Genomic DNA, 26106 nt, shown 5'->3' on the forward strand with positions numbered 1-26106 from the left:
GTCCAAGTTCCTTTTTTTTTTTTTTTTTTTAATGTAGTTGGATACAATCCTTTTGTTTATTTAGTTTTATGTGGTGCTGAGGATCGAACCCAGGGCCCCGCATGTGCTAGGTGAGTGTTCTACTGCTGAGCCACAACCCCAGCCCCCAAGTCCAAGTTCTTAGAACCATAGATCTGTTGGCCTCATGGGTCAGAGGAACATCCTTTGGGCACTTCTTCTTCTTTTTTTAGTTCTGGATAGACCTTTATTTTATTCCTTTATTTGTATACAGTGTTGAGAATCAAACCCAGGGCCTCACACATGCAAAGTACGTGCTCTCCAACTGAGCCACAGCCCAGCCCTCCTCTGGGCACTTCTGACCAACACTGCTCTTCACAAGGTTGCCCCAGGCCCCTGCTGAGATGTGCTAATAGGCTGAGCCTGGCCCCCTTCTAAAGCCCCCTGGGGGTGGTTCCTCTGGGGTTGGGGGACTGGAGTGTTCAGTGGCACTGAGACTAGGTCACTCAACTCATCTCTGAGTGATATCTATGGATTCTTCACAATCTTCCTACCGGGCCACCTCTATCCCCACTGACACCTTAGCACTGACGCTTCTCCCCTGAGCACCCCTACTCTGCTGGGGTGAGGACAGCATGGGAGATTCTCTTTGCATTGTGTGGGTCAGTGTGGCTCGGAGTGATCTGGCCTGGTTATAACAGATCGTGCCCTGCTACTGCCCCCTGGTCTTCATTACTGTCCTGTTTAGGACCAGGGTGAATGCTGTGACACTATTTTACGAATGGGCCAAATAACAGCAGTTTCATACAAGGGGACTGAGACCTGTGCAGACCATTAAGGTGAGAGCCAATGTGAAGAGGAGTATTTTCTTGTATTTATTATTTATTGATTTTTGTGCTGGGGATGGAAGCCAGGGCCTTGTGCATGCTAGGCCAGCGCTCTACCACGGAGCCACACTCTCAGCCCCTACTTTGATGAAATTTTTGTAAAGAACATTATGAGAAGGAATTTATTATTATTATTAATACACCAGAGCTCAGTAAGTGTCCAAGGTGAGGGTTCCTTTTCACATCCTTGTGTCTGAGCACTTAATCTTGAATGAAATGTTGATATCAGATTAGAAAAACAAAATGGAGCAGAAGAAAACTCTGAAAAGACCTAGTCAGTCACCAGACTAGAAGGTCACAGAAGGTTGTTTATACACAACCTGTGATAGGACACAGAGCCCACGTGGATGGGTTTTTGAGATCATAGGAGTGACCTGTGAAGGCCGTGGACATGTAGGAACATGGGGAAGTAGAGCACCCAACCCCCCTCCCCCAGCACTCAGGTGTGCCCTTCAGCCCAGCGCCTGCCCTGCACAGGGGGTGTTGGCTGGGCCTCAAGCCTGCCTGTCAGCTGAGACAGGAACCCTTTCCAGGCATTGTTCCGAGTGAGCGGGCAGGAGGTGACTAGAACCCCCTCCCCCACCCCGAGGCTTCCAGAGCTGAAAACCCCAGCGCCCTCTCCCGCTGCTGCTGTGGTTCCATGTATAGTACTGCTCCGTGCCACCCAGGGGAGGCCAGGTCTGTGGCCCTGGGCATCCCAGCTTGGGGTCAGACCCCACCCTCCTCAGGAGCCCAGCTGGTCTAGCTCTCGTGTTGCAGGAGGTCTTGATTCTGCCCAGCCAGGGAGTGGTGCTTTCTGGAGCTTTTCTCCACTCTGTCCCCCTCTCTCTGTGCCTCCCTCTTCGTTGTTCATGACCTGAGAGGCCTCTGTTCTGTCCAGTGCCCAGAGCGGGTACATCCTCAGGGGCTACTGTCATTACAAGGTCGCTCGCTCTCCCTGCCATCAGCTGGCCTGGTCTAGTGAAGGCCATTGCTTTTAGGAGGATGGAGGAAGAAGTTCCCCCAGGTTCTAATTCCCCCCGAGCCCCACTATTAGAACATTGCCACATAGAAGGCCAGCACAGCCACTCTGGCTCACAGTGGCTTTTCTGTCCCTGTAGCCCTCCTAATGCAGTTGCATGTCCACCCACAAGTCCAGTTTGAGGAGCTGAGTTTGGCTGTGGAGGCTGAGCAGTGTGATGAGTTTCAGACTCTTGGGCAGAGGGCTCTGACAGCAGGGGCTGCCAGAATAGAAGCCAGCTGCCCCACCTGGGAGCCGTCTGTTGAAAGCCACCACACCTGCATCCCATCTTCTCTCTGGGACCTTGGAGTGGGCTCTGCCATCTCTTCTCCAAGTGCACCGAAGCCAGGCAGGAAGAAGTCATAGGCAGTGTGTATGAGGACTGAGGTCTGATGTGGGGGGCACAGAGTGGACTGAAAGTCCACTCTCCACTGTGGCGGGACCTGGGGCAGGTCATCGCCAGGATCCTGGGCTTCGTCATTAGCACCATCAAGGAATCGGGCAAAGATTACTCCAGTCTCGTCCTCCAAATTCCTCTGTCCTTTTAAAGATATCTCATTATTCCCCACCCCCACTCTAAAACTCTTAAGGAAACTCGGGGGAATTTGTTTTGGAGAAAAACAGTGCCAAGGAGCCCATGGAGAGGAGTGTGGTGGGGGGGGAGAGGGCAGGAGCACGCTCCATTCCCCAGCGTGGGCTTTTCTGTGTGTTTCCACCTCTGTCTCTGGGTTGAGATTATCATCCAGCGCAAAATGGAAAAGCCTTTCAGAAAACCAAATATTAACATGTTTCATATTTAAAACCACGCATGCGTATATTACCCAACATTCAACACAATGTAGATTTTTTTAAAAATGTGATCATTAAATGTATTATTTATTATAACAAATTATTGATAGAATTAGTACAAATAGTCTTTAATTTTTTCAAGGTTATTTTTATGCTCGATGCAGCATAAAAATAGGGGAAAACCGAAACTAAAATAATTAGCATCGATCTTGGGCAACAGGAGTTTGGAGCAAAGCATGCCACCGTGTCACTCTTGGGTTACAAAACACTTTTTGTCCAAATTTCCCCCTGGTTCCTGCTGACTGTACTTGAGCAACGAAGGTTAGTTATGAGCCTATTCTAGGCTTATGACCGGTTTCCATGGTCTCCTTCCCCACTGAGCCTCCTGGTGAGAACTAACCTTAGCAACTTAGACCCTGTCTCAAAATAAAATGAAAAAGTAGAGATGTAGTTGTGGTAGAATGCCTCTGGGTTCCATCCCAAGTACTGCAAAAAGACAAAAGAAAACCCAAAAACTTTGATGCATAGTATTCACAAGCAAAAATTCTGGAGTATTTTCATTTTTTATAAAAACTCAGTGTGCGCATTATAGACACTAGTACTGCAGACATGGGGGGCAGGTGGGAGGAGAAGTTATGACCAACCCTTGGCCCCTTCACTGCCTCACATCATCACCTTTTGTCCCCAAAGCTCCCTTTTTCTAAGTTTATTTTTTAATTGGTACATCATAGTTAGACATAAAAGCGGAATTCATTGTGACATTCACACATGGCACACTTTTGAAATCTTGACTGCTCTTCAGCGCTTTGCAGTGGCCTGTTAGATATAAACCACAGAAGTGGCAGCCCCGAGCTCTGGCAAAGCACTCCTGGAGACATTCCACCCAGGCTGACGAGGCCATAGCTGGGTAGGGCCTAGGGTTCAGGTGCAGACTGGTGTGGGACTGTGAGAGTCTGGGTTGACCCTCGCCTAGTGCCACTTGTGGTCTGACCATGTCTGTCAGTGTGCCGTGTAGAGGTCCCGTGTAGGAGGGGGTGTGTTGGACTTAGTGTTCCCTCCATGCAGCTCTCTAGAGGAGCAGCCCCACCCCTGCACTGTGAGGAGGGGGCTTCCACTCCAGGAGTCTCAGCAGCACCCCCCCCCCATACCTGTCTCTTGCCCCCAGATCAAAGACACGGTGACAATGGATGCTGGGAGGGCCAACAAGGAGGTGGAGATCCTTCGAAAGCAGTGCAAGGCTCTGTGCCAGGAGCTGAAGGAAGCCCTGCAGGAGGCCGATGTGGCCAAGTGCCGCCGGGACTGGGCCTTCCAGGAGCGGGACAAGATTGTGGCGGAGCGCGACAGCATCCGGTATGGGTACCTTGGGCCAGGCGTGAGCTTACGTTTCCCCAGGTCACTCTAAGGTCTGTTGGGAGGGTCAGAATTGGACACTGTATGTCCAGGTAGGGTGGCAGGGACCTGGGCTCCTCCCTCTCACCCCTGGCTGACATTCAGACCTCACGTCTTGGCTTTGGAGTTTTGCATTGTGTCTCTCCTTCTTGTTTAACTTCACCCCGGACATCCTGAGTGTGTGCTGTGTCCAGGTGAGACCCCTGAGAAGTGTTCCCCGGCACAGGGCCGGCCACTTTGAGGGCTTCTCATGACAGTAGCACATTGGGAAATGCATTCTTTCAGCATATTTACTAGGTGCCAACTGTGTGCAGGATTGTAGATCCCTTGAGCATAAAGACCTTGAGAGAGGCTCCCAGGTGCATATGATGTTCATGACATGTTGAGCAGCTTGGATGGGGGGCAGCGGGGGATGCATGGATGTGATGTCTGGGGCCTCAGCCAGGGCTGTCCTCGGGCACACGGGGCACTTGGGGTATGAGGAGCTCTCTTGAGAAAGTATGGCATCCAGGCTAGAACTTGGAGCTTGAATGGGGCTTCTCCAGGTGATGAGGAGGTCGGCATTGGGAAGAGAGGTCATTGGGGGGTTTCTGGAAGATTCCCCTGAGGCTGTTTGGGTGGAGACCTATGGCCCTGGGGGCTGGTCAGAGGCCCCACCAGTGGAGAGGAGCGAGGTGCTCTCCGGGGCATGGAGGGAGTACTGAGGCTTAGTGGGGCTTCCTGTCTGCTCCTTTTCTGACCTGAGCTGCATGTTTCTCCAGCGTACAGTTCTGAACTGGGCTCTGATCAAGACAGGGAAGGTTTGACTCTGTGGAGAGGTGGGGACCAGCCCCCCTGGACACATCCAGTTCTGGAGATGGCAAAGAGCACAGCCATCTTCTGCTCCCTGATGGGTCATGTGTCCCCCACCTCCCTGGATGGCTGACATGGGCTGTGGTCCCCTTTTGCAGAGTCCCACTGAGCTCACACGTTGCACCTAGGCAAAGCTCAGGGTGGCCGAGATGTGTGAGGATCAGGTTCTGGCTGAGTAGGCTCCCAGCCTAGGTGCAGGGTTGGGGTGTGTCTAGAAAGCCCTGCGTGCAGGTGGCTAAGGGAATGAGGTGAGTGCTAAAGATGGAGCCTTCCAGGTATCTGGGGTGCATCGCTGCAGAGGAGAGCCACTCCCTTCTCCCAAGCCTGAGTTAGAATAAGTGAGCCCGTGCAGACGGTGGTTCTTAACCTCAGGCTTACCAAGAGTGGAGCAGAAGGAGTAGAGGTCACTGGGAACCTGGTGACTGTGGGGTTTCCAAGCACTCCTTCTGGGGGTGAGGCATGTGCCTGCAGGTGTTTGGGAAGGGGCCTACCGAGCTGTTTGCTGCTGACATAAGCCCTTCCTCCGTCCCCCTGCCCCTCGAGGTCACCTTGCTCTCTGCCTTCCCTGCCAGGACACTGTGTGACAACCTGCGGCGGGAGCGGGACCGGGCAGTGAGTGAGCTGGCTGAGGCCCTACGCAGCCTGGATGACACTCGGAAACAGAAGAACGACGTCAGCCGGGAGCTTAAGGAGCTCAAGTAGGCTTGGGTGGGCATGTACTGTGACCATGACATCCCTGCTCCCTGCAGAGCACTGAACCCAGAACACACTGGGCTTGTCCCTGTGTGCAGGCTTTGCATCCGTCCCTTCACCTTGCCTCATTTTGTCATTCTGTGAAATGGGTGTCAGTTCCGTCCCCCTGTTAGCAGGAAGACAGCAGCAGCCTGTGATAAGCCGGTGGGGGTGGAACGGGCTGTTCTGCTTGTGTTCTATGGATGCCATTTCTAAGACTATGCGGGGTGTCAGGCACTCTCTCCTTGGTCACAATACCCTCCCAGAGCGTCATCTAAACACTTGGGACCACTAGCAGAGGACTGACAATACCAAGTTCAGAGTTTAAAAATGAGTCCAGTAACCACGATGCGATCTAGAACCAGACTCTTGTCTGGTGTGCCGTCGTGGAGACAGATGGAACAGTGTGCTGAGCTCTCGGTGCACAGCGTTGGCTGCACTGGCCTGGAAAGAGGACTGGAGGCTGAGAAGCCTTCTAGAACTTGCCAGGGGGAGCCCAGCCGAGCCATCCATGCAGATCTGGGAGCCTGCTGGACACAAGAGCAGTTCACACAGATGCCAGGAGCCCAGTGGGTATCGTGGATAAATTGGAAAGGTAGCCTGGGCCCAGATTTTAGAAAGAAGGGCATCACATGTGAGTCATTGGGGGGTTGATGGGTTTCTGAGTCTTTTTTTTTCCCATTCTCTTTGTTAGATTTTCTTAAGAGCTAAAGTTTAAATTTTTGATGGACTAATTTATTTATTTTAAAAAATACTCATAATGATTTATGTCTAAGAACCCCTCACATAGTCCTAGAACTTAAAGATATTCTATTGTTTTTCTTCTAAAAGTTTTATAGTTTCATGTTATGCATTTGAATTTGTGATGTGTTTTGAGTTTGTGTGGAGGGAAGGGCTTTAGTTGAGGTTCCTCGTTTTCCATGGTGTCCTGCTGTCCAGCATCATTGACCCAGGACTGTCTTTTTTTTTTTTTTTCCTTTTTTAAACCTTAATTTGCTTTTTTGTGGTGCTGAAGATCAAACCCAGTTTCTCACATCTGCTAGGCAAGTGCTCTACCACTGAGTCACACCCCCAGTCCCCGGGATTGTCCTCTTCTTGATTACATCTATACCTTGGTATTTGTGTGGTGCCATTTCCAGGTCCCTTGTTCTGTTCCATTGATCTGTGTGTCCGTCTCTCTGCGGTGTCACATAGTCTTCATAGTAGTTGGTTTTCAGTAAGTCTTAAGACCAGGTGGGGCAACTCCTCCCCCTTGATTGTCCCATTTTCAAAATGGTCAGCTGTTCTCATTCCTTTTCGTGTACATTTGGGTATAATTTTGTCTGTATCTAAAAAAGTCTCAATGGCATTTTGACCTGAACTGTTTTAAGCCTCTCAATAAATTTGGGGAGAATATGTCTTTTTACAAAATCCCCTGTGAAAGCCCTTTGATAACCCAGGAAGCCTTGGCTGGCCCTCCAGGCGTGGCGGAAGCTGGCCTAGATAGAGGGCAAGAAAGGAGCCCCGAAGGGCTTTCGTGAATGGCAACCTTGGTGTGGAGTTGTGATGCCAGGGGATGTTTTTGCTTTCCAAAGGGACATTGCCATAGCTCTCTCTGTTCACAGGGAGCAGATGGAATCCCAGTTGGAGAAGGAGGCCCGGTTCCGGCAGCTGATGGCCCACAGCTCCCACGACTCGGCCATCGATACAGATTCCATGGAGTGGGAAACAGAAGTCGTCGAGTTTGAAAGGGAGACGGTGAGCTGCCTTGGATGGCTTTTCTCCCCGTGCTTGACATGAAGACCAGGGATGGCCCTCTGGCAGTGTCTCTGTTTCACTGCTACCATCTCAGAGAACCAGCTTTTTAAAAAATTTTAATTTATTTTTGTCTAGTTGTCAATGGACAAAATATCTTCGTTTATTTTTATGTGGTGCTGAGGGTCCAACCCAGTGCCTCACACATGCTAGGCAAGTGCTCTACCACTGAGCCCCAGCCCCAGCCTAAGGACCAGCTTTTTCCCCTGGGGTGGGAGTCCATCCTTTCTTGCAGCGGTCCAAGATGGGCTGTAGCAGTCGGTGTCCCGTGCCTCACAGTGGTGCTGCGTCGCACAGCAGAGGGAGGAGTGGAGCGCAGGGGAGGTGCTGGCAGGGATGTGTGTCTGCAGGGGCCAGAGCAGGCAGGTTGCAGCTCCCCCCAGCCTTCCATTCTGGAGACTGAGTGAGTGTGGCTTGGGGGCTTAGGAGCCAAATGTTTCTGCTCACTGCTTGGTAAAGTGTGCTGCTGCTGTCCCGACAGGAGGAGGTTGACTTGAAGGCACTTGGGTTTGACATGGCAGAAGGTGTGAATGAGCCTTGTTTCCCAGGGGACTGTGGCATATTTGTCACGAAAGTGGACAAAGGAAGCATTGCTGATGGCCGCTTAAGGTAAGAGTTAAGGATGACTGGGTCCAATGCAGAGGACTCGGAGAGTCAGGTAGTGCTGGGATGAATGGATCCCAGCATCTGGGGATTCAGAGTCTCTCTGAGGCCTCAGGCTCAACTGCTAAGATTGGTTTAAGAGGAGACACTGTGTCTCTCAGTTGCCTCTGAATCTGGTTTTTCTCTAGTTACCAAGGGTTGTCTTTTACTTCTCTGGGTGGCAGAGGGCTCAGGTGGGATGCGTTGAAGCTGAGGACTTGTGCCACGTTCTCATTCCATGAGTTGTATTTACTAAGTACTGGTTTAAGCACTTTATATAAATGAGTTGATTAATCTTTGCAGTCCTATGAAGTCGGTGCAATTGTTGGTCCTATTTTATAGATGAGGACACTTGACACACAGAACAGCTAGGTCCCCTAGCTAGTAAGTGGCAGAGCCAGGATTTGAGCTCAGGTTGTCTAGCTCCAGCCTCTGTAAACTTAACCACTGTATGCTCCAGGGAGAGGAGCTCTTTCTGAATGTGAACGCAGGGCAACTGCTTTCTTTTTTTTGGCATTTGACCCCTGAATGGGAGTGGTGGGGTGACCCAAAGGGCCCAGGATCCTTGTGATTGCCAGTCGGGCTGTGTCTCTCCTCAGGGTCAACGACTGGCTGCTGAGAATCAACGATGTGGACCTCATCAACAAGGACAAGAAGCAGGCCATCAAGGCCCTCCTCAATGGAGAGGGGGCCATCAACATGGTCGTGCGGCGGAGGAAGTCCCTGGGTGGGAAGGTGGTCACACCCCTGCACATAAACCTCAGTGGACAGAAAGGTAGGGAGCCTGCAGAGGTGGCAGGTGCCCTTTCTGGCTGCCAGGGCTTGCGTGTTTGCAGAAGCACATCATTCTCAGGCATGAGTTGTTGATGCCATTTAAATGCAGCCTGTGTGCTTTCCTGGCAGGGGGTTGTCTGGGTCTCGAGTGTCTGATTCACCAGACTGGGTGTGACTGAGCCCCCTTATGGGTGTGACCAGGTGGGGGTACTGGGCTGGACAGTGTGCAGTCTGCTGATCTCCCCTTTTATAAGTTTCATTAACCAAGATGGGGTGGGGCCAGGTGCTATGGCACACGCCTGTAATCCCAGCAGCTTGGGAGGCTGAGGCAGGAGGATCACAAGTTCAAAGCCAGCCTCAGGCACTCAGCAACTCTGTGAGACCCTGTCTCAAACTAAAATACAAAGTAGGGCTGGGGATGTGGCTCAGTGATTGAGTGCCCCTGGGTTCAATCCCCCGTACCTCAAAAAAAAAAAAAATGGGGTGGGGCAGCCAGAACAGGGTTGCCCACTACCATCCTGTGGCTTGCAGACAGCGGCATCAGTCTGGAGAGTGGAGTGTATGCTGCTGCTGTGGTACCTGGAAGCCCTGCTGCCAAAGAAGGGTCCCTCGCCGTGGGAGACAGGATTGTGGCGGTGAGTTTCAAGGACGGAGCCAGGCTGTCTGCTGCTCCGAGATGGCTGGGTTACGTATGAGACATTTGAGCAAGAAGTCACGAGCAGAGTTTTCATACATCCCTTGTTCTTGGGCATTGCACCATGTTAACATTCAAAAAGTAATTATTCCCCCCAACGGTGTCAAAATACTACTGCAGTAAACACTAGAAAATTATGAAATACAGAAAATGCCTAGGAAGGAAATAACAAACATTTGTATTGCTACCACTTAGAAATAATATTTGCTTTATTCCCCCTTCTTGCTGTGGTACTGGAGATTGAACCCAGGGGCACTTAACCACTGAGCTATATCCCTACCCTTTTTTATTTTTTATTTTCAAAATAAGTTGAACATGCTGGCCTTGAACTTGCAATCGTCCTGCCTCAACATCTCCTTCTCAGAAGGGGTTATAGTTCATTCACCATTCCAAGACTTTTGGACTTTGAAATAGTTACAAGTTACTAAGAGAATACAGGGAAGTCTGACCTGCCCCTCACCCGGCTCCCCCTCCATCAAAGCCAGCAAGCTGACTGTGGTGCAGCAGGTGTGCATGGTTTGTGGTTTTCTGATACATCGTTTTGTGTAACCACTGCCACAGTCAGATGTGGACCAGGGGCTACCACCACAGAGGCCTCCCTCCTGTCACCCCTTTACAGTTAGGCCCCCCACTGCCCCAGTATCCCTTTCTTCTGGCCCCTGATTTGTTCTTCGTTATAATTTTGTCATTTTGAGAACGTCGTCTAAATGGAACCTTATAGTGGGTGACTTTGGGGTGGCTTTTTTTCACTCAGCATCAAGCCTGTGAGGACCATCGGGGGTTGCATATGTCAACAGTTTGTTCCTTGTCATTGCTGAGTAATGACATTGTTCCACAGTTTAGCCATCTGCTGTCACACGTGTACTTTGAGGAAAGGTTTGAATGTATCTGAGGGATGTGGACAGACTCGAGACGGATCTCGGGCTGTTGATCTCCTCTCAACAGTGGCAGTGCCTCATTGCCTGTGGTGTTTTCTGGCTTACACGACCTTGCATGGCCTTGGTCTCAACATGCATGTTTGTCAGCTATTTCATACACGAAGGATGAAGCTGGGATATTCCACGCTGCTGATCTGGGCATCCCAGGGTTGGATGTTTCCCTGGGGTCTCTGGTGTTCTGGTCCCAGGAGGAAGGCTCCTTCTTCCGGAATGCTGTGAAGGCTTGCGTTTCATTTGCTCAGAAGCCCCTTACTGACTCTGGGCCTCACTGGGGAGGGGCTTTCACTCCTTCACCCACTCCTGACTTTGGTACCTTGAACTACCAGGCCTGCTGTCCTCCATGGGTGGTATGTGGCTGAGCCTCTGTCCTGGCAGCCCTGAGAAGAGGGCTGAGGCTTCCCTGCCAGTGGATCTGAACAGCTCTCTGTTTGGCCCTAGATCAATGGCATCGCACTGGACAACAAGTCCCTGAATGAATGTGAATCTCTGTTGCGCAGTTGCCAGGACTCCTTGACCCTCTCCCTCCTGAAGGTAAGGACCCTGCAGCCAGCTCTGCTCTCACCACTGAGGCGGTGGCCAGAACCTCAGCTCCAACTCCAGCATACTGCTCAGCATCGTGGGGATCCTTGAAAAAAAGGCACCAATGTACAAAATGCAGAGTGTGCATAAGGCCTGGCTGGGTCCTGGCTGTATCCTGGTTGAAAAACAACAACAACAACAAAAAACAGCTGAAAAGACCGTTTTGGGGACAGTGGGTACAGTTGAATCTGGACTGGATAATTGGATGACAATAGAGAATTATTACTTAGGTCTGATGATGACATTGGAGTTATATATGGGGATGAGTTTATTTGAGGAGGTACAAGCTAAAGTTGTTAGTGAAATGTTAAGCTACAGCTTAACTTTTCCAGTGATCTGCAATATCACTATAGATAGACATTCAAGACAGCTTGGTAAAATCTTATGGAGTCCAGTTGGTGGGTATTCATTATACTTTCCTGTCAATTTTTCTACTTAGCTGAAAAGATAAATCTTAGAAAGTTAGAAAAAAATAGGCCCATCCATTTCACTAAGAGTAGTTTTCTAAACTACTCAGTTATTATCAAGTTAATAGGCTCTTTGGGCAGCTGTTTGAGGTTGGTGCAATCTCATGTATTCCCTGAACCAAGCCCCACCACCTCCCTACCCTCCACCCCAGGCTGTCCCTGTTATTGGCATCTGTGTTAGTTGGTACTCTTGTTCCCATTGAGGGGCCAGTGTTGATGCATTAGTGAACTTAAGTGCACAGTTTACCCGAGGATTCATTTTTCCCCCACCTTGGTGTGATATGGGAGATTGAGCCCTGGTCATTGTACATGCTAGACAAACGCTCTGCTGCTGAGCTCCCTCCCAGCCTGAGGGTTCACTCTGATGCCGTATATCCTGTGGCTTTTGACAAACGTATCCTTATGTGTATGCACCATGACAGTGTCATGTAGGATAGCTTCATGGCCCTGCAAATTCCTGTGCTCTGCCCAGTCATCTCTCCCTTCTCAGGCCTCTGACAACCACTGATCCTTGCGCTGCCTGCAGACTCTTGCCCTTCCCAGAAGGTCATGTGGTTGGAGTCATGCCGCAGTCAGCCTTTCCCCATGGCCTTCTCCACTTAGTAACGTGCGTTAGGTTCCTTCGTGTCTTTCCGTGGCTTGACAGCTCATGTCCTTTTAGTGCTGATCAATATACCATCACCTGCATTTTCTGTGAGAGATTTTTAGTGTTTAGACAGTGTATAGAACATTGTGCAACTGATCAAAGAAAGTGCTCAAAGTCAGAGAACTTTATAGTTCTGTGCATTCAAAGTGACGGAGGCCGCGAGGAGACTTCACCATCAGGGGCCGGGTGCATGCATGTGCGTTCGCCTGCATGTGCCTGTGGGTCCCTTTTGGGTGGGGGGGTGGCCCATCCTGCTCTGCTGTGGGGATGATTACCAGTGGCAACTCCAGGCCCTGCTGCCTCTTTTTCTCACCCCTCTGCAACCCTGCTTAGGTGTTCCCTCAGAGCTCCTCGTGGAGCGGCCAGAACATCTTTGAAAACATCAAGGACTCTGATAAGATGCTGAGTCTTCGGAGCCATGGCCTGGAGGCCCAGGCTCATCACAAGCGGAACTTGATGCAGCACCACAGCTCCACGCAGACGGAGCTCTTCTGCGCTGGGCTGGAAGACAGGAAGGAGCCAGGGCCCCCCGGAGGCAGCACCTCTTTTCTACACAAACCGTTCCCTGGGGGCCCCTTTCCAGTCTCCCCCCAGACCTGTCCCAGCACCTCCGAGCGCAGCCTGAGCTCCTTCCACTCCGATGCCTCTGGGGAACGTGGCTACGGGCTGGTGGACATGCGGAGCAGGCGGCCCCTGCTGCCCTTTGAGACTGAGGTGGGCCCCTGTGGGGTAGTGGAGGCCCCTCTGGACAAGGTGGATGCTGAGGGCTCCAACAGCGGTGGGACCTGGCCCAAGGCCGTGCTCGGCTCCACAGCAGGGCCGGAGAAGCTCTCCGTTTACAAGAAGCCAAAGCAAAGAAAGTCTATCTTTGACCCAAACACTTTTAAACGTCCCCAGACGCCCCCCAAAATAGACTATTTGCTCCCAGGCCCTGGGCCTATTCACTCCCCCCAGCCCTCCAAGAGGATGGGGCCTCTGACACCCCCAAAGCCCCCCAGGAGAAGCGACTCCATCAAGTTCCAGCACAGACTGGAAACCAGTTCTGAGTCAGAGGCCACACTGGTGGGCAGCTCTCCATCTACCAGCCCACCAGGTGCCCCTCCCCCGGACGCCGACCTCGGAGAACCCATGCATGCATCACCCCCTCGCAAGGCCAGGGTCCGCATCGCCTCCAGCTACTACCCCGAAGGGGATGGGGACTCCTCCTACCTGCCAGCCAAGAAGTCCTGTGATGAGGACCTCACTTCCCAGAAGGCAGATGAGCTGGGGCAGAAGCGCCGCCGGCCAAAGTCTGCGCCTAGTTTTCGGCCCAAGCTTGCTCCGGTAGTGATTCCTGCTCAATTCCTGGAGGTAGAGCTCAGCCCTAGGTGGGGGGAGTTGGCCATGGGAATCCTGCAGAGTGGTCCTGCACTGGCGTCCCCACTTGTGCTTGACTGGCTTTTTCACTGTTAACTAGTGTGCACGTGGGGGAGTGGGCTGGGGTGGAGGGAAGCACAGAGGACATAGCGTTTGATATGCTTTTTCAATAAGAAGCCTTTGAACTTGTACCACAAAGTCAAGTGACACAGACTTGCACTTGAAGGGTTTGAAGACATGAGCGACATGTGTGAGACTATTTACAGGCAGCAGGGTGGTCTGATCATGTGTGCTGTAGTTGTTTCTAGAAGGGAGCGATTGCCGGGAGCCAAGACCCTCTGAGGCACCAGTGTATATGCTGAGGCATGCAGTTGTGAGCCGGGTGCGTGCCCACCTGCTCACCTTCCACCCCCAGAGGCTGTTTCTTGGAAAGGGTAGAGTCTTCCTTTGCAGTTGTCTTCAGAAGGGCTTGTGAAGGAAGCTGTGTGAGGCAACGTGAGTGGGCGGTGACTTCTGCCCTACTGCTCACCTCCTATGCTGGAGTAGAAGGAGCTCATGCGTGAGGGACAGAAGTTGACTTGCACATAGACCCACTATCTCCAGAAAATACTCCTCGTCTTTGATTCTACAGGAGCAGAAGTGCATCCCAGCTAGTGGAGAGCTCTCCCCCGAGGTGCAGGAGTGGTCCCCTTACTCACCAGGGCATTCCAGCCGGCATGGGAACCCCCCGCTCTACCCCAACAGGCCATCCGTGGGTGAGTGGGCTGGACAGGTGCTGGGAGAAGGGTCAGCTGTGTGGTCTCCAGGGAGAGGGGAGGCACATATTTCATGGCTGTCATGGGTCTTCAACCCCGAGGCCCAGAGAAATAGGAATTGCTGCCCTATCCAGACTGGTTGGTCATCCATGTCATATCTTAGTTTGTTGGAACTAACTTGCTTGTCCCCATGGCAGCCTGGGCAATGGTGCAAGAGGGATCTCCCTTTTTACAGCTGGGGAAAGTCCAATAGCCAAAGCCAGTTAGCAAATTGGTGGTTAAAACTCTTATTTCCCTATAATAGAGTTTTTTCCCCCAAAAGACCGTGGCCACCACCCTGGTATACAGGAGAGGGTGTAGGCAAGTCCAGGGCTGTCGGGGCAGGTGCTTTGGGGGCCATTGTTCTCATCCAGCCCATTTCTAGGAACTGTTCCCCGGAGCATGACCCCCAGCACTGCTGTGAGCTCCATCCTGCGGAACCCCATCTACACTGTGCGCAGCCACAGGGTTGGCCCTTGCAGCTCTCCACCTGTGCCCCGAGATGCTGGCCCCCAGGGCTTGCCTCCCAGGTATGCAAGGGTACCCTACCCTTTCCTGTGCTCTAGTCGTCCAGTGCCACAGGTGCAGAGAGGCTGTGGGCAGAGAAGCTTCCTTGGCTAGCTGGGAAGAGGCTGGGTGGAGCAGCACTGGAGCCAAGGGACAGGGAACCTGGGGCTCCTCTGTGAGTTCACCAGCGTGGATTCTCAACAGGTGATAGTGACAGCAGCTCATGTCCCGTTGCCATGCTCAGACCTTCAGCCACACCCTCTTCCCTCAGGCTTCTGAGCTAAATACTTTTATATTGCTTCTGCTGTAGGGATGAGAGCTTTCAAAAGTGAATGGGGCAAAACTGCATTCAGGGATCATTTCTGTATTTCATTATTAGAAAACTTCCTTGGATTGTGTAGAGCACTGATGAATCTCATTCATTAAATGAGAAACCTAGCATTAAAAAAGATCAACTCTAGATAGGGCAGAGGGGTGGAAGGGGAAGGGAGGGGCATGAGGTTAGCGATGATGGTGGAATGTGATGGACATTATTATCCAAAGTACATGTATGAAGGCACGAATTGGTGTGAGTATACTTTGTACAACCAGAGATATTAAAAATGGTGCTCTGTATGTGTAACATGAATTGTAATGCATTCCGCTGTCAAATATAAATTTAAAAAATAATTAAATAAATAAAAACTTAAAAAGGGGGAGGGAAGGAATAAAAACTAAAATGAATAATTAAATAAATTAGCAAACCCAAGTTGTCAAAAAGTGGGTAGGCTGACTCAAGATCACTCTTACAAATTTTTATTGAGTACCTTTTATGTTCCAAGAACTAGACTAGTTCTGTGGGGAGACCGTGGTGGACCACAGAGATGAGCTTCCTACTCATGAGGTGCTTTTGTTCAAGTGTGGGAGGCAAATAAACATGTACAGGGTACTTTGAAGTGGTGCAGAGTGGCTCTGAAGACAGTAAGACAGGGTGACAGGCTGGGCTATGTCTGAGAAGACAGTGGCCACTAAACTGCACAAACTGGAGTGGGGCATCCAGACAGAAGTGTCATTGATGCTGAGGCTTAAATCCTGGGAGCTTGGCAGGCGGGCAGTGAGTCAGGAGGAGACCCCAGGTTGGCCAGCACAAACCCTATAGGACCTACAGCCATAATAAAGAGTTGGATTTTCTTTTCCCTAGCCCCCCAACCTCCCGCCCACTTCAGTCCCAGGGATTGAGCCCAGGGCCTTGTGCAGGCTAGAAATGCTCTACCACTGAGCTACACCCCCAGGTCTTTATTTTTTATTTTGAGACATAGTCTCACTGAGCTGCCCAGGCTGCCCTCAAACTTGTGATCCTCCCACCTCAGCGTCCCAAGTAACTGGGGTCCCAGACAGCCATCGCAGCCTGGCTTAGAGTTGGGGTTTTACTCTGAGTATGGCGGAGACCACAGGAGGGCTTTAAGCAGGAAGGTGGCGTCTCTGTACATTGTGGGAACCTGACCACAGGGAGCCGGGCTCTCTGCCACCACTCTCTGCTTTCCTGGTTACACTGTTCAGAGTGACTCATGTAGTACTTCTCCAAGGTCCTGGGGCCCATGCGGCCTCTCCCTGTCCTCGTTCTGGGCCCACCTGGGTTGCAGAGCCTGTTTTCCTTGTAGCAGACCCTTCCTTCCAGTGAGCGCAATCTGTCCCTGCCATTGACCTGGAGGTGACTCTGGCTTGCCCTGTGTTTGTGGCCCTCTTAGAGGCCACCTCTGAGAAGTGGTGGGGCAGGCTGCTGTCCTGGGCCTGTGGTGAGGGAGGCCTAGGCCGTCACAGTTCATCCCTGGTGGCCACCTCTGGTCCTGGTCCTCACAAACCCTCCCCTCTGGTTCTCTCCCAGTGTCCAGCACCAGGGCCGCCTGAGCCTGGACCTCAGCCACAGGGCCAGCAGTGACTATGCTGAGATGAGAGCCTCCCACGGGTCTAACTCGCTGCCTTCCAGCGCCCGCCTCGGTAATTACTGCTTGGACCCTGGGCTGCAGTGGGCACCTGCATCCTAATTCCCAGATCTCGTGGTGGGCTGCCCACATGAGCTCCTCTCTCTCCTGGGGCTAAGCACAGCTCCTTCCTTGGAGGGCCGATGACTTTCACACCCATGCTGCACCCGGAGCTATGCTCTTTGCCCGCAGCCTGTGGCCCCTCGGATCCTTGCTTCCTCTCCCTGAACTTGTTGGCTATCCTGGGGTGTTTGTATGGCTGCTCGCTCAGGGTCACCTAGAGGAGAGGCTTATATGGACTTGTAAGGAGACCCTGGGGAAATCTTGGTTGTTGGGGAGAGGAGACCGAGCAGCTGCCTGTATCTCGTGGGTCTCCATGAGTGGTGCTCCTGTTCTGGAGACAGACTCCAGGCCTGCCCACTTCTGCCAATACTAGAGGCCAAGTATCTGTTTCTTGCAACTGCTCCACATCCAGGCTCTCTCAGAGCTGCATGGCAGGCCCAGCTTTGCATGCTACCATCCTGACTGCCAAGCCATGGGAGGGGTCGGGGGTGGTGTTTAATCACAAGGCCTGATGTCCCATCTTCTTTTGGAACAGGGTCTTCCAGTAACTTGCAGTTCAAGGCAGAACGCATTAAGATCCCATTAACGCCGAGGTACCCTCGGTCTGTCATGGGCTCTGACAGAGGTAAGCACTTGTGGGCATGCCCCTCCCGCTGCTCATCCCACTGCCTCCTTTTGTCCCCGCCTGGGTTCCCTGGGTGCAGATTGTAGTTTGCCAGTCCTTTCAGTCAGTGGGTAAAGGTGTCCTGAGCCCAGGCGGGGCCTGATGCTGGGGGGTGGCAGGCAGCTGCAGCCCAGCGTCCAGACCCTGCGGTTGATGTGGGGCCCTGTGTCCTCGCGCCTCTCCTCTCTTGACAGGTTCGTTGTCACATTCCGAATGCAGCACCCCTCCTCAGTCGCCCCTCAACATTGACACCCTGTCCACTTGTAGCCAGTCCCAGACCTCTGCCTCTACATTGCCCAGGATTGCTGTCAACCCTGCGTCCCTCGGGGAGCGGAGGAAGGACAGGTGAGTGTGCATGGGAATTCGTGGCCTGGGCCAACCACTGGATGGCACATCTGGACCACTAGCCAGTGCTTGGGTGTGGGGTGGGCTTGCTCGTGGGGGGGGGGGCGTTGGGTTGGAGAATTTGCTTTGATTTGAAACGGGACTCAGCCAATCTTCTTTAGGTCATCTAGCACCTATGTACCTTGTTCCAGCAAGTCACTAGTATTTTCTGTGAGGCACTTATGTAGGAACTGTGGCCCAGCCTGGCCCCAGCGGGAGGGTGTGCATGTGTCACATGCAACCAAGCAACCCGTCAGCACCCTGCCGTGCAAAAGAGCCAGGGACTCCTACCCCGGAGGGAAAAGTATGCACATCCTTGTCCCCCAGTGCTATTGTGCAATTAAAGACAAGATTGAACACGTGTGTCCTGGCTGAGCAACAGCTTATTAATTAAACATCATCCCTTTTTCCTGATTCTGAAGTTCACTCTCATAGACTCATAGAAATTTGGGAGTTAGTTAGAAAAGTAGAAAAAAGAAAAAAGTTACCTGTAGTCTCAGAAATTCACTTGTTATACACACACATACACACACACATTTTTAATGTATGTTTTATTATTTGTCATCTTATATACATAATCATGTTTCCTCTAGTTATTATTATTTTTTCCTCTCTTTTGGTGGCACAAGGGATTGAACCCAGGGCCTTGCTCGTGCTAGGCGAGTACTCTGCCACTGAGCTACATCCCCAACCCTGACCTTATATTTTAAGTGATTTAGAGCATTATAAGTATAATTTATTAACATGTTTTACAAAGCAGCATTGTTGTTCCAAGAAAGCTCGTGTGTAGAGTATAAAATTTAAATCATTCAGAAGACTGAGAAATAAAGATCACCTCAGATCACCACACTCACTCCTGGGCAAGGCCCTCCACAGAAATCTGCATAGGTACAGACGTAAACATGCATGTGGGCTCCATGTGGCATTGTCCCATCTGCTTTTGCAGTCCACAGTGGTCCCTACTTCTTTGGGTGTTACTCCTGATTCGGAGGATCATTTATAGTGGCTTTTATATGAGCAGGTTACCTGCTCCTTTGTGGGGAAACATGTTTGGGTGGAGGTGGAGCAGAGGACAGGGTAGTCACGGTGAGGAACCAGGAGCCGTAGACAGAAGCCAGCTGTGCAGTGCCTGTGGGCTGGCACAAGAAGGCAGCCTCAGCCCGCTCTGGTTCCTGCCCCACTGTGTGGATGGCGTTAGGGCGGCTGCCGGCTACAGGTTCTCACCGCTCTAAACCACTTCCATACTTACCCAGTTTATAATTCTTCCCTTGACCTGCCAACTGCACCTGACCTGGCACTCTAGTACTTGTTGAGTTGTACAAGTGACTGGTGCAGGCCAGCTCAGGTGCAGTTGGCAGGTCAAGGGAAGAATTATAAAGTGGGTAGGTTTGGAAGGGTGGGAGTGAACAAAGAATTGTAAGCATTTTAATTTCTTTGTCTTTTTTTTTTAAGGTGCTGGGGATTGAACCCAGGGCCTTGTGCATGCAAGGCAAGCACTCTACCCACTGAGCTATAGCCCCAGCCCAGCATTTTAATTTCTGCTATTCTAAGAGGGCCTGGCCCTAAGCAGCGGGACCCAGGCCGAGGCCTGCTGAGGTTGTGGGCTGCTGGAGCTCTGTGGCAGGGGTGCTGGTTCAAGTGCCCCCCTCCCAACTCATTTGTTGCCACACAGATCTGTCCATGGGCTCTAGAGGGGACCCAAGGGTGGGCATCAGACCACCCTTCTCTTAGTTTTTGGCCTCACTTTTTTTTTCGTGTCCCAGAGGAAGAAGGCCCAGGGCTGGTGAAGCTCGGGCCGTGCGGGTGGGGGGGCACTTTGTGTCGCTCGCTGTCTGTTTTCTGTAGTCGTAGGCGTCTGAGTCGTCTTCCTTCTGAGTGTCCCTTCTCTCCTTTCCAACTTTGGTGCCATCCAGATGTCTCTTCCACCACAGATCTCTTCTGAGGCTGCCTGTGGCCGCCAGGCCCAGGTCCTCCTCGCTGAGGAGTCTGAGGTTGGCCCAACACGAGGCTCCCCTGAGCCCCTGCCTCCTGGTGCCCTTGGGCAGCAGGTGCATGGTCCCAGCCTTGCTCTCTGCCTCCCTCTCCCTCCTTCTCCATGGCTTGGGTTTGCAGCAGCTTAATTTCCATGATCAGTTTGCGTCACCCCCATGTAGCCAGTACATACAAAGACTGACGTTTTATGTCATCTCTTCTTGGTGTGAACGTCATCCCAGGAGCCATCTCTTTTCCTGGAGGGGGGGTGGTCATGAGGACCCCTCCCTCAAGGGTTGGAAATTGCATGCTGTGAGGCAGCTTCTCTCATAAATGAAGCTTCTCTCATAAAATGAAGATATGTGAGTTTTCTCCCACGTGCATTTTGGTGTTCCTGTGTCTTTGGGGCTGGGTGTTTCCTTGTCCATTTGGGTGTGCTGTTTTGTATTGCATGAAGTTTTGGGAATGTGTATCCTTTTTCATATCGAAGCTGGTTCATCGTGTCCCCATCCAGCCATATCATCACAGCAGCACCCGGCTCCAGGGTCCTCTCTGTATACCTGAGCGCATGCCTGATCTGCCTCCCCTAGCCTGTCCTTTGTGTCTGAGTCCTCGACACCTTTGGCTCTTTTCCCAGGCCTTACGTGGAGGAACCACGCCATGTGAAGGTACAGAAGGGCTCAGAGCCTTTGGGCATCTCCATTGTGAGTGGAGAGAAGGGCGGCATCTACGTCTCCAAAGTGACCACCGGCAGCATTGCCCACCAGGCTGGCCTTGAGTATGGGGACCAGTTACTTGAGGTAGGAGGGAATGGCCCTTCTTCTCTTCTCCTCCACCCCTGAAAAAGCAGTGCTTGAAGTCCATGTCCACAGCTCCCGCCCCATCCCTGAGCCCACCCTGGGTGTCTCTCCAGTTCAATGGCATTAACCTGCGGAGTGCCACAGAGCAGCAGGCCCGGCTCATCATAGGGCAACAGTGTGACACCATCACCATCCTGGCCCAGTACAACCCACATATGCACCAGCTTGGCAGCCACTCCCGCTCCAGGTGAGTGCTGGGGGCCAAGGGGTGGGTGTGATGGTGTGCTGCTCACCATGGGGAGGCCTGGGGTGTCCACAGCGAATGCTGGGGGTTCTGTTGCTGGTCAGGGGAGTTGACTAGCCTTGGGCTTTGGGAAAAGGGCACACATTGAGAGTATCTCTCCTCCTGAAATGGGGTGTGGGAATACGTGGCGGGAGGCCCACTGCCGGTAGGGCCCTGTGATAACTAGTAACCGAGGCTCTGGAGCAGGCTTCATACACAGTGCTTGGCTCTGTCCATGAGCGGGTGTCAGATGCCTGCTCTATGTGCCCCTGTGCTGTGGGTCACAGGGAAGAAGATAGGAGGGGCAGTGTGTCCTGCAGGGTCCTACTCCATGGCTCAGAGAGACAGGATACAGAAGCCAGGAAAAGGGACAGTGACCTCATGTGTCCCCTAGGCTGGATGCCTTTGGAGAGGATTCCTGAGCTGAGGACAGGCAGTCCTGTGGAGCAGGTGACACAGTCCAAGCACCTGATGAATCTTCCCTTCCAGGGCTCAGTGCTGTGTGACCTGTTCCCTATTTGCAGTGCAAACCCAGTTGTCCCTGGTGGGGGCATGGCCCTGGGTGGTGTGTGCCACATGTTCTATGCTTTTCCTTACTCCTCTTGTCTTCCCTCCCTAGCTCCCACCTGGACCCTGCCGGTGCCCACGCCACTCTCCAGGGCAGTGGTAGCACCACCCCAGAGCACCCCTCTGTCATTGATCCGCTCATGGAGCAGGACGAGGGTCCTGGCACACCCCCAGCCAAGCAGAACACCCCTTGCTCCAGGTCAGCACATGCATGCTGTGGGCTTGTCCTCTGTCCACCTAGCCCGAGTGGGATGGAACACATCCCTTAGGGGTGTGGGTGCCAGGCAGCTGATCTCAGACTGTGCTGCCGACCGCATACCCAGGTGTCCAGGGTGAAAGGGGGAGACACTTTTCCTTTTTCCTTCCTCTCTTCCTTCTTTCCTTCCCTCTTTCTCTTGTTTTCTCACTGACTCATTTGTTGCCCTGTCTCTCTCTCTCTTTTAAATACTTCTGTTTTTTTTATTTATTTATTTTTACTGGTGCTGAGGATGGAACCTAGTGCCTCACATGTGCTGGGCAAGTGCTCTGCCACTGAGCGACAGCCCCAGCCCCTCTCATTCACTCATTTTCTGATTCTTTCTCGAGACACAGTCCCATAGTCATCACCCAGCCAGGCCCTAGGTTTCTGGCCATCAGCAGCAGCATTGTTCCCAAGGAGGTGACAGGCCAGGGCCCAGATATGTACAGCCACACCAGCCATGTGGCAAGGAGAAGTGACTGCTAGGTGCAGATAGATGTTCAGGGTGAGCAGGAGGAGGGAGCAGCATCAGGAGGAGGCAGGAGCCCTCATGAGAACTGCTTGCCCCTCAGCCTGGTCTGGGCCTGGAGGAGCCTAGAGAGGGCCCCCTTTTCAGGCAAAGCCTCGGCATCACGCAGAATGAGGCCAGCTCTGTATTCTTCACTGTGTCCCGTTGGAACTTACCTGCAGTAAGATTTTAATCATAGGCTGGTTTCCCTCCTGGGATTCCTTTCATCAGTCCCCACTATTGCTCCCGCTCCCTCCAGTAGGTTTCTCTGCTAGCCTATTTCCAGCTGCCCTCACTGGTTCTAAATTCTCCTTGACAAGGTCCCTTTCCCAGTCGGTGCAGGTCCTGGTCTGCAGAAACTGCTTGGGAGACATTGCTAAGTGAGCCGCTGTGCTCTGGTCCATGAGACCCACGTTACCTTTCTTTAGGCAGGACTGAGGCAGGTGAGCAGGGCAGGCGGGCGATGCCTCCCAAGGCGTGAAAGCCATGGCTGGATCTGGAAGCAGAGGCCTCGGCTTTACCTCTGTCCCCAACTGTCTTTGTGACCTAAGCCATGTTTTTACCCTCACTGCCCCTCAACCTCCTGCCACGTGCCCTGCATCAATAGAACTAGAGCCTGTGGCAAGGGCCTCTAGGGAACCTAGGCTCTGAGACCCGTAGAGCAAGCAGAAACAGCTGGGGCTCTAGCCACTTATTTTCCTGTCCTCCTCCCGCCTTGCGCATGATTGAGAAACTCCCTTTTCCTTCCTAAAAGGATCATGGGAGATGCCAACAAGAAGACCCCGGAACCACGCATTGTCTTCATCAAGAAGTCTCAACTGGACCTTGGGGTGCATTTGTGTGGTGGAAACCTGCACGGGGTGTTTGTGGCCGAAGTAGAGGATGACAGTCCTGCCAGGGGTCCCGATGGCCTGGTGCCAGGGGATCTGATCCTCGAGGTGAGTACTCTTGAGTGGGCTAGGTCACTGTCCCTGTGGCAGGGCTGGTGCCATCTCAGGTGGCACAGAGGACAGAGGAGCACACCCCTCACCTGGTGACCTGACAGGGCTGATTATTTATCTTTGCGAACCTGCGATGCTGCCACACCCCTCTGGGGTGTCACTGCCGTAAGGCAGGCCACCAAAAGAAGGCGAGGGCTTGGTCCTGGCTCTGGCATTGAAAGGAAATGCGTCTCTTGCCAGCAGCAAGTCTCTGATTAGGGAGGTTGCCGTCTTCTCGATGGCACTCCTGTCTCCCCAGGGGATGGCTTACAGAGGGTAAAGGTAGTTTCATAAGCAAGAGGCAGGGCCATGTTGGGAAAAGCCTTCTTTGAGGGTTTTTCCTAGGAGAAGCTGTAGAAGGCAGAGCAGGGGGACCAGGAAGTGTGTGCAGATCTCAGGCTCTGGGAGGACCATAAGGACCTGGCCCTCCCTGCACAGGGGAGGTGGGCAGTCTCAGATCAGGGATTGAATCTCCACCTTGGTGGGTGCCAGAACTGCATACTGGCCATTGCCCTTCTGATCCCGGCTTCTCTGTCCCTGGACAGTATGGCAACCTGGATGTGCGCAATAAGACGGTGGAGGAGGTCTACGTGGAGATGCTGAAGCCCAAAGACAGTGTCCGCCTGAAGGTGCAGTACCGCCCAGAGGAGTTCACCAGGATCAAGGGCCTGCCTGGTGACAGCTTCTACATCAGGTACCAGCAGCTGGGGATTCAGGGCCAGGCAGGGGCTCTCAGTGGAGACTGCTCCTGGTGAATGTTTGCCTCTCTGCTCTGTGCCCAAAGCTGGGGCTGTGATTAGCACTACTTGTGCCTAGGTAGGATTCTTTTGAGTTAGAAAAATGCTTGAGAACCTAAGGAAACATTTGAGTTCCCTTTTTTAGGGTTAGGGGCCTAGGGAATTTGGAGGCTGTAGAGCCCCATTTTCCTTGGATCTGCTCCTGACCGAGATGTGCAGACTGTGTGGGCTTCAGGTGTCCTATGGTGCCCTTAAGTACCATGTAGAACATGGCACGTGGGGAGGGCATCAAGCGTTTTCTGTGAGTGGTCAGAGCTTTCTTTACATTTCCTGCGATCTGAGACCACAGGAAGGATGAGAAGCTGATGAGTTCCGCTTCTTGTCCTGAGGGCGGGAGAGGGTGTGTCTCCAGAGGTTTCTGTCTGTGGGAACCAGGGGCCTTGACTCCTGGGAGGGAGGCGGATGGGAAAGGCCCATTTGGAAGAGGAAGATACAGCCTGTTCCTGGGCTAGAAGCTCCCTCGGTGATAGGGAGGATAGCCAAGGTGTCCTGCCTGGGAGCCAGCCCAGAATGGGATCCTGCTCCTGACAGAGTGGGGGCAAAGCAGAGCAACAGCCTTCAGAGTCTGGTGCACCCCTGGCCACTGGCCGCATCCTGATGGAGCTCCCTCCGTCCCTTGGTCCAGGGCCCTGTATGACCGGCTGGCCGAGGTGGAGCATGAGCTGAGCTTTAGGAAGGACGACATTCTCTACGTGGACGACACCTTGCCCCAGGGCACGTTCGGGTCCTGGATGGCGTGGCAGCTGGATGAGAACGCCCAGAAGATCCAGCGTGGGCAGATTCCCAGCAAATATGTGTGAGTGTCTCTCCCTGGGTGGGGCCGCAGGGTCCACCGGCCACAGAGCTGTCCCACAGGGCAAGGCCGGGCTTGAGCTCCTGGAGGACTGATTCTGTTGCTCATGTCAGCTTCTGGGCTATCCCTGTTGCCAGTGTCGCATGTTCAAAAAACAGGTGGTGTCATAAGTCAGGGTGCAGAAGCTGAGTGGCCAGTCAGGAGGTGTCACTATTTTTGGTGTGTGTGGGGCTGGGGACTGAACCCAGGGCCTTGTGCATGCAAGGTGAGCACTCTACCAACTGAGCCATGTCCCCAGCCCCCGGCATCACTATTTTTAAAACAGATTTATGGAGCTATAATTCACATATCCTACAACTCCCCAAGTACACAATTCAGTGGTCTTCAGTGTGTTCACCGATATTCACAGTTAATTGGAGAATAGTTTCATCATCTCAGAAAGAAGCTCCATACCCATTTGTCTTACCTGTGTTTGTTTCCTGTTGCTGTAACTAACTGAGGCTGAATAATTCATAAAGAAAAGAGGTTTTTAGCTTTCAGTTCTGGAAGCTGGAAGTGTAAGATTAGGGTGCCTGCCCCGTCGGTTCTGTCTCCAGAGAGTTTCCGCTGGGCTGTATCACAGTGTGGTAGGGAAACACAAGGGACCAGCCTTGTATACAAGGAGAGGTCACGTGGCAAGATAGGAAGGAGGGAGCTCAGGGGCTAGGCTTGGCCTTTTGATAATAACCCATTCTTACAGGAACTAACTGAGGTCCCATGAGTACTACCTTAATCCCTCCAAGGGTAGAGCCCCAAGTGATCTAACCACCTTCCACTAATCTGCACCTCTTTTTTTTGGGGTGGGGTGGAGGAGGTTAGTACTACGGATAGAACCCAAGGGTGCTGTACAACTGAGCTGCAGTCTCAGCACCCCCCCCTTTAATCTTTTCTTTTTGCTGGCGTGGATGCATTTTTATTTATTTTCTCTACATTTTTTGTTGTCGTATTACAGCTGCACATAGGGATGGATAGTTCTTCATACTGGCACGTGCACACAGTGTAACAATGTAATTTGGCCAGTATCACTCCCCAGCCCTTCCCCCTCCCTCCCTGCCTTCCCAACCTCCCTTTGATTTTCAAGAGATCTGCCCCTACCTCTCTTTTCCTTTTTCCTCTCTAGAGTCCCCATATGAGAGAAAACATGACCCTTGACCTGAGTTTGACTTATTTCACTTAACACAATGGTCTCCAGTTCTACCCATTTTCTGAAAAAGGACATAA

At 52.3% G+C, this 26106-nt stretch overlaps 1 protein-coding gene across 1 annotated transcript in view; it reads left to right on the forward strand.

Annotated features, from left to right (window-relative positions):
• Dlg5 (discs large MAGUK scaffold protein 5) overlaps positions 1–26106 on the forward strand; it is a 103823-nt gene that overhangs the window by 64982 nt on the left and 12735 nt on the right. Inside the window, exons 8-26 of the mRNA XM_015504595.1 lie at positions 3839–4023; positions 5487–5612; positions 7251–7383; positions 7922–8049; positions 8682–8857; positions 9388–9491; positions 10927–11019; positions 12514–13530; positions 14168–14291; positions 14716–14860; positions 16702–16814; positions 17397–17486; positions 17720–17870; positions 20518–20680; positions 20794–20927; positions 21583–21729; positions 23031–23214; positions 23802–23950; positions 24679–24849. Of these exons, the coding sequence (XP_015360081.1) occupies positions 3839–4023; positions 5487–5612; positions 7251–7383; positions 7922–8049; positions 8682–8857; positions 9388–9491; positions 10927–11019; positions 12514–13530; positions 14168–14291; positions 14716–14860; positions 16702–16814; positions 17397–17486; positions 17720–17870; positions 20518–20680; positions 20794–20927; positions 21583–21729; positions 23031–23214; positions 23802–23950; positions 24679–24849 (3533 nt within the window). The remainder of the gene's footprint in view (positions 1–3838; positions 4024–5486; positions 5613–7250; positions 7384–7921; positions 8050–8681; positions 8858–9387; positions 9492–10926; positions 11020–12513; positions 13531–14167; positions 14292–14715; positions 14861–16701; positions 16815–17396; positions 17487–17719; positions 17871–20517; positions 20681–20793; positions 20928–21582; positions 21730–23030; positions 23215–23801; positions 23951–24678; positions 24850–26106) is intronic.

The sequence above is a fragment of the Marmota marmota genome, unplaced genomic scaffold (assembly GCF_001458135.2).
Source record: "Marmota marmota marmota unplaced genomic scaffold, marMar, whole genome shotgun sequence".
Taxonomy (NCBI): domain Eukaryota; kingdom Metazoa; phylum Chordata; class Mammalia; order Rodentia; family Sciuridae; genus Marmota; species Marmota marmota.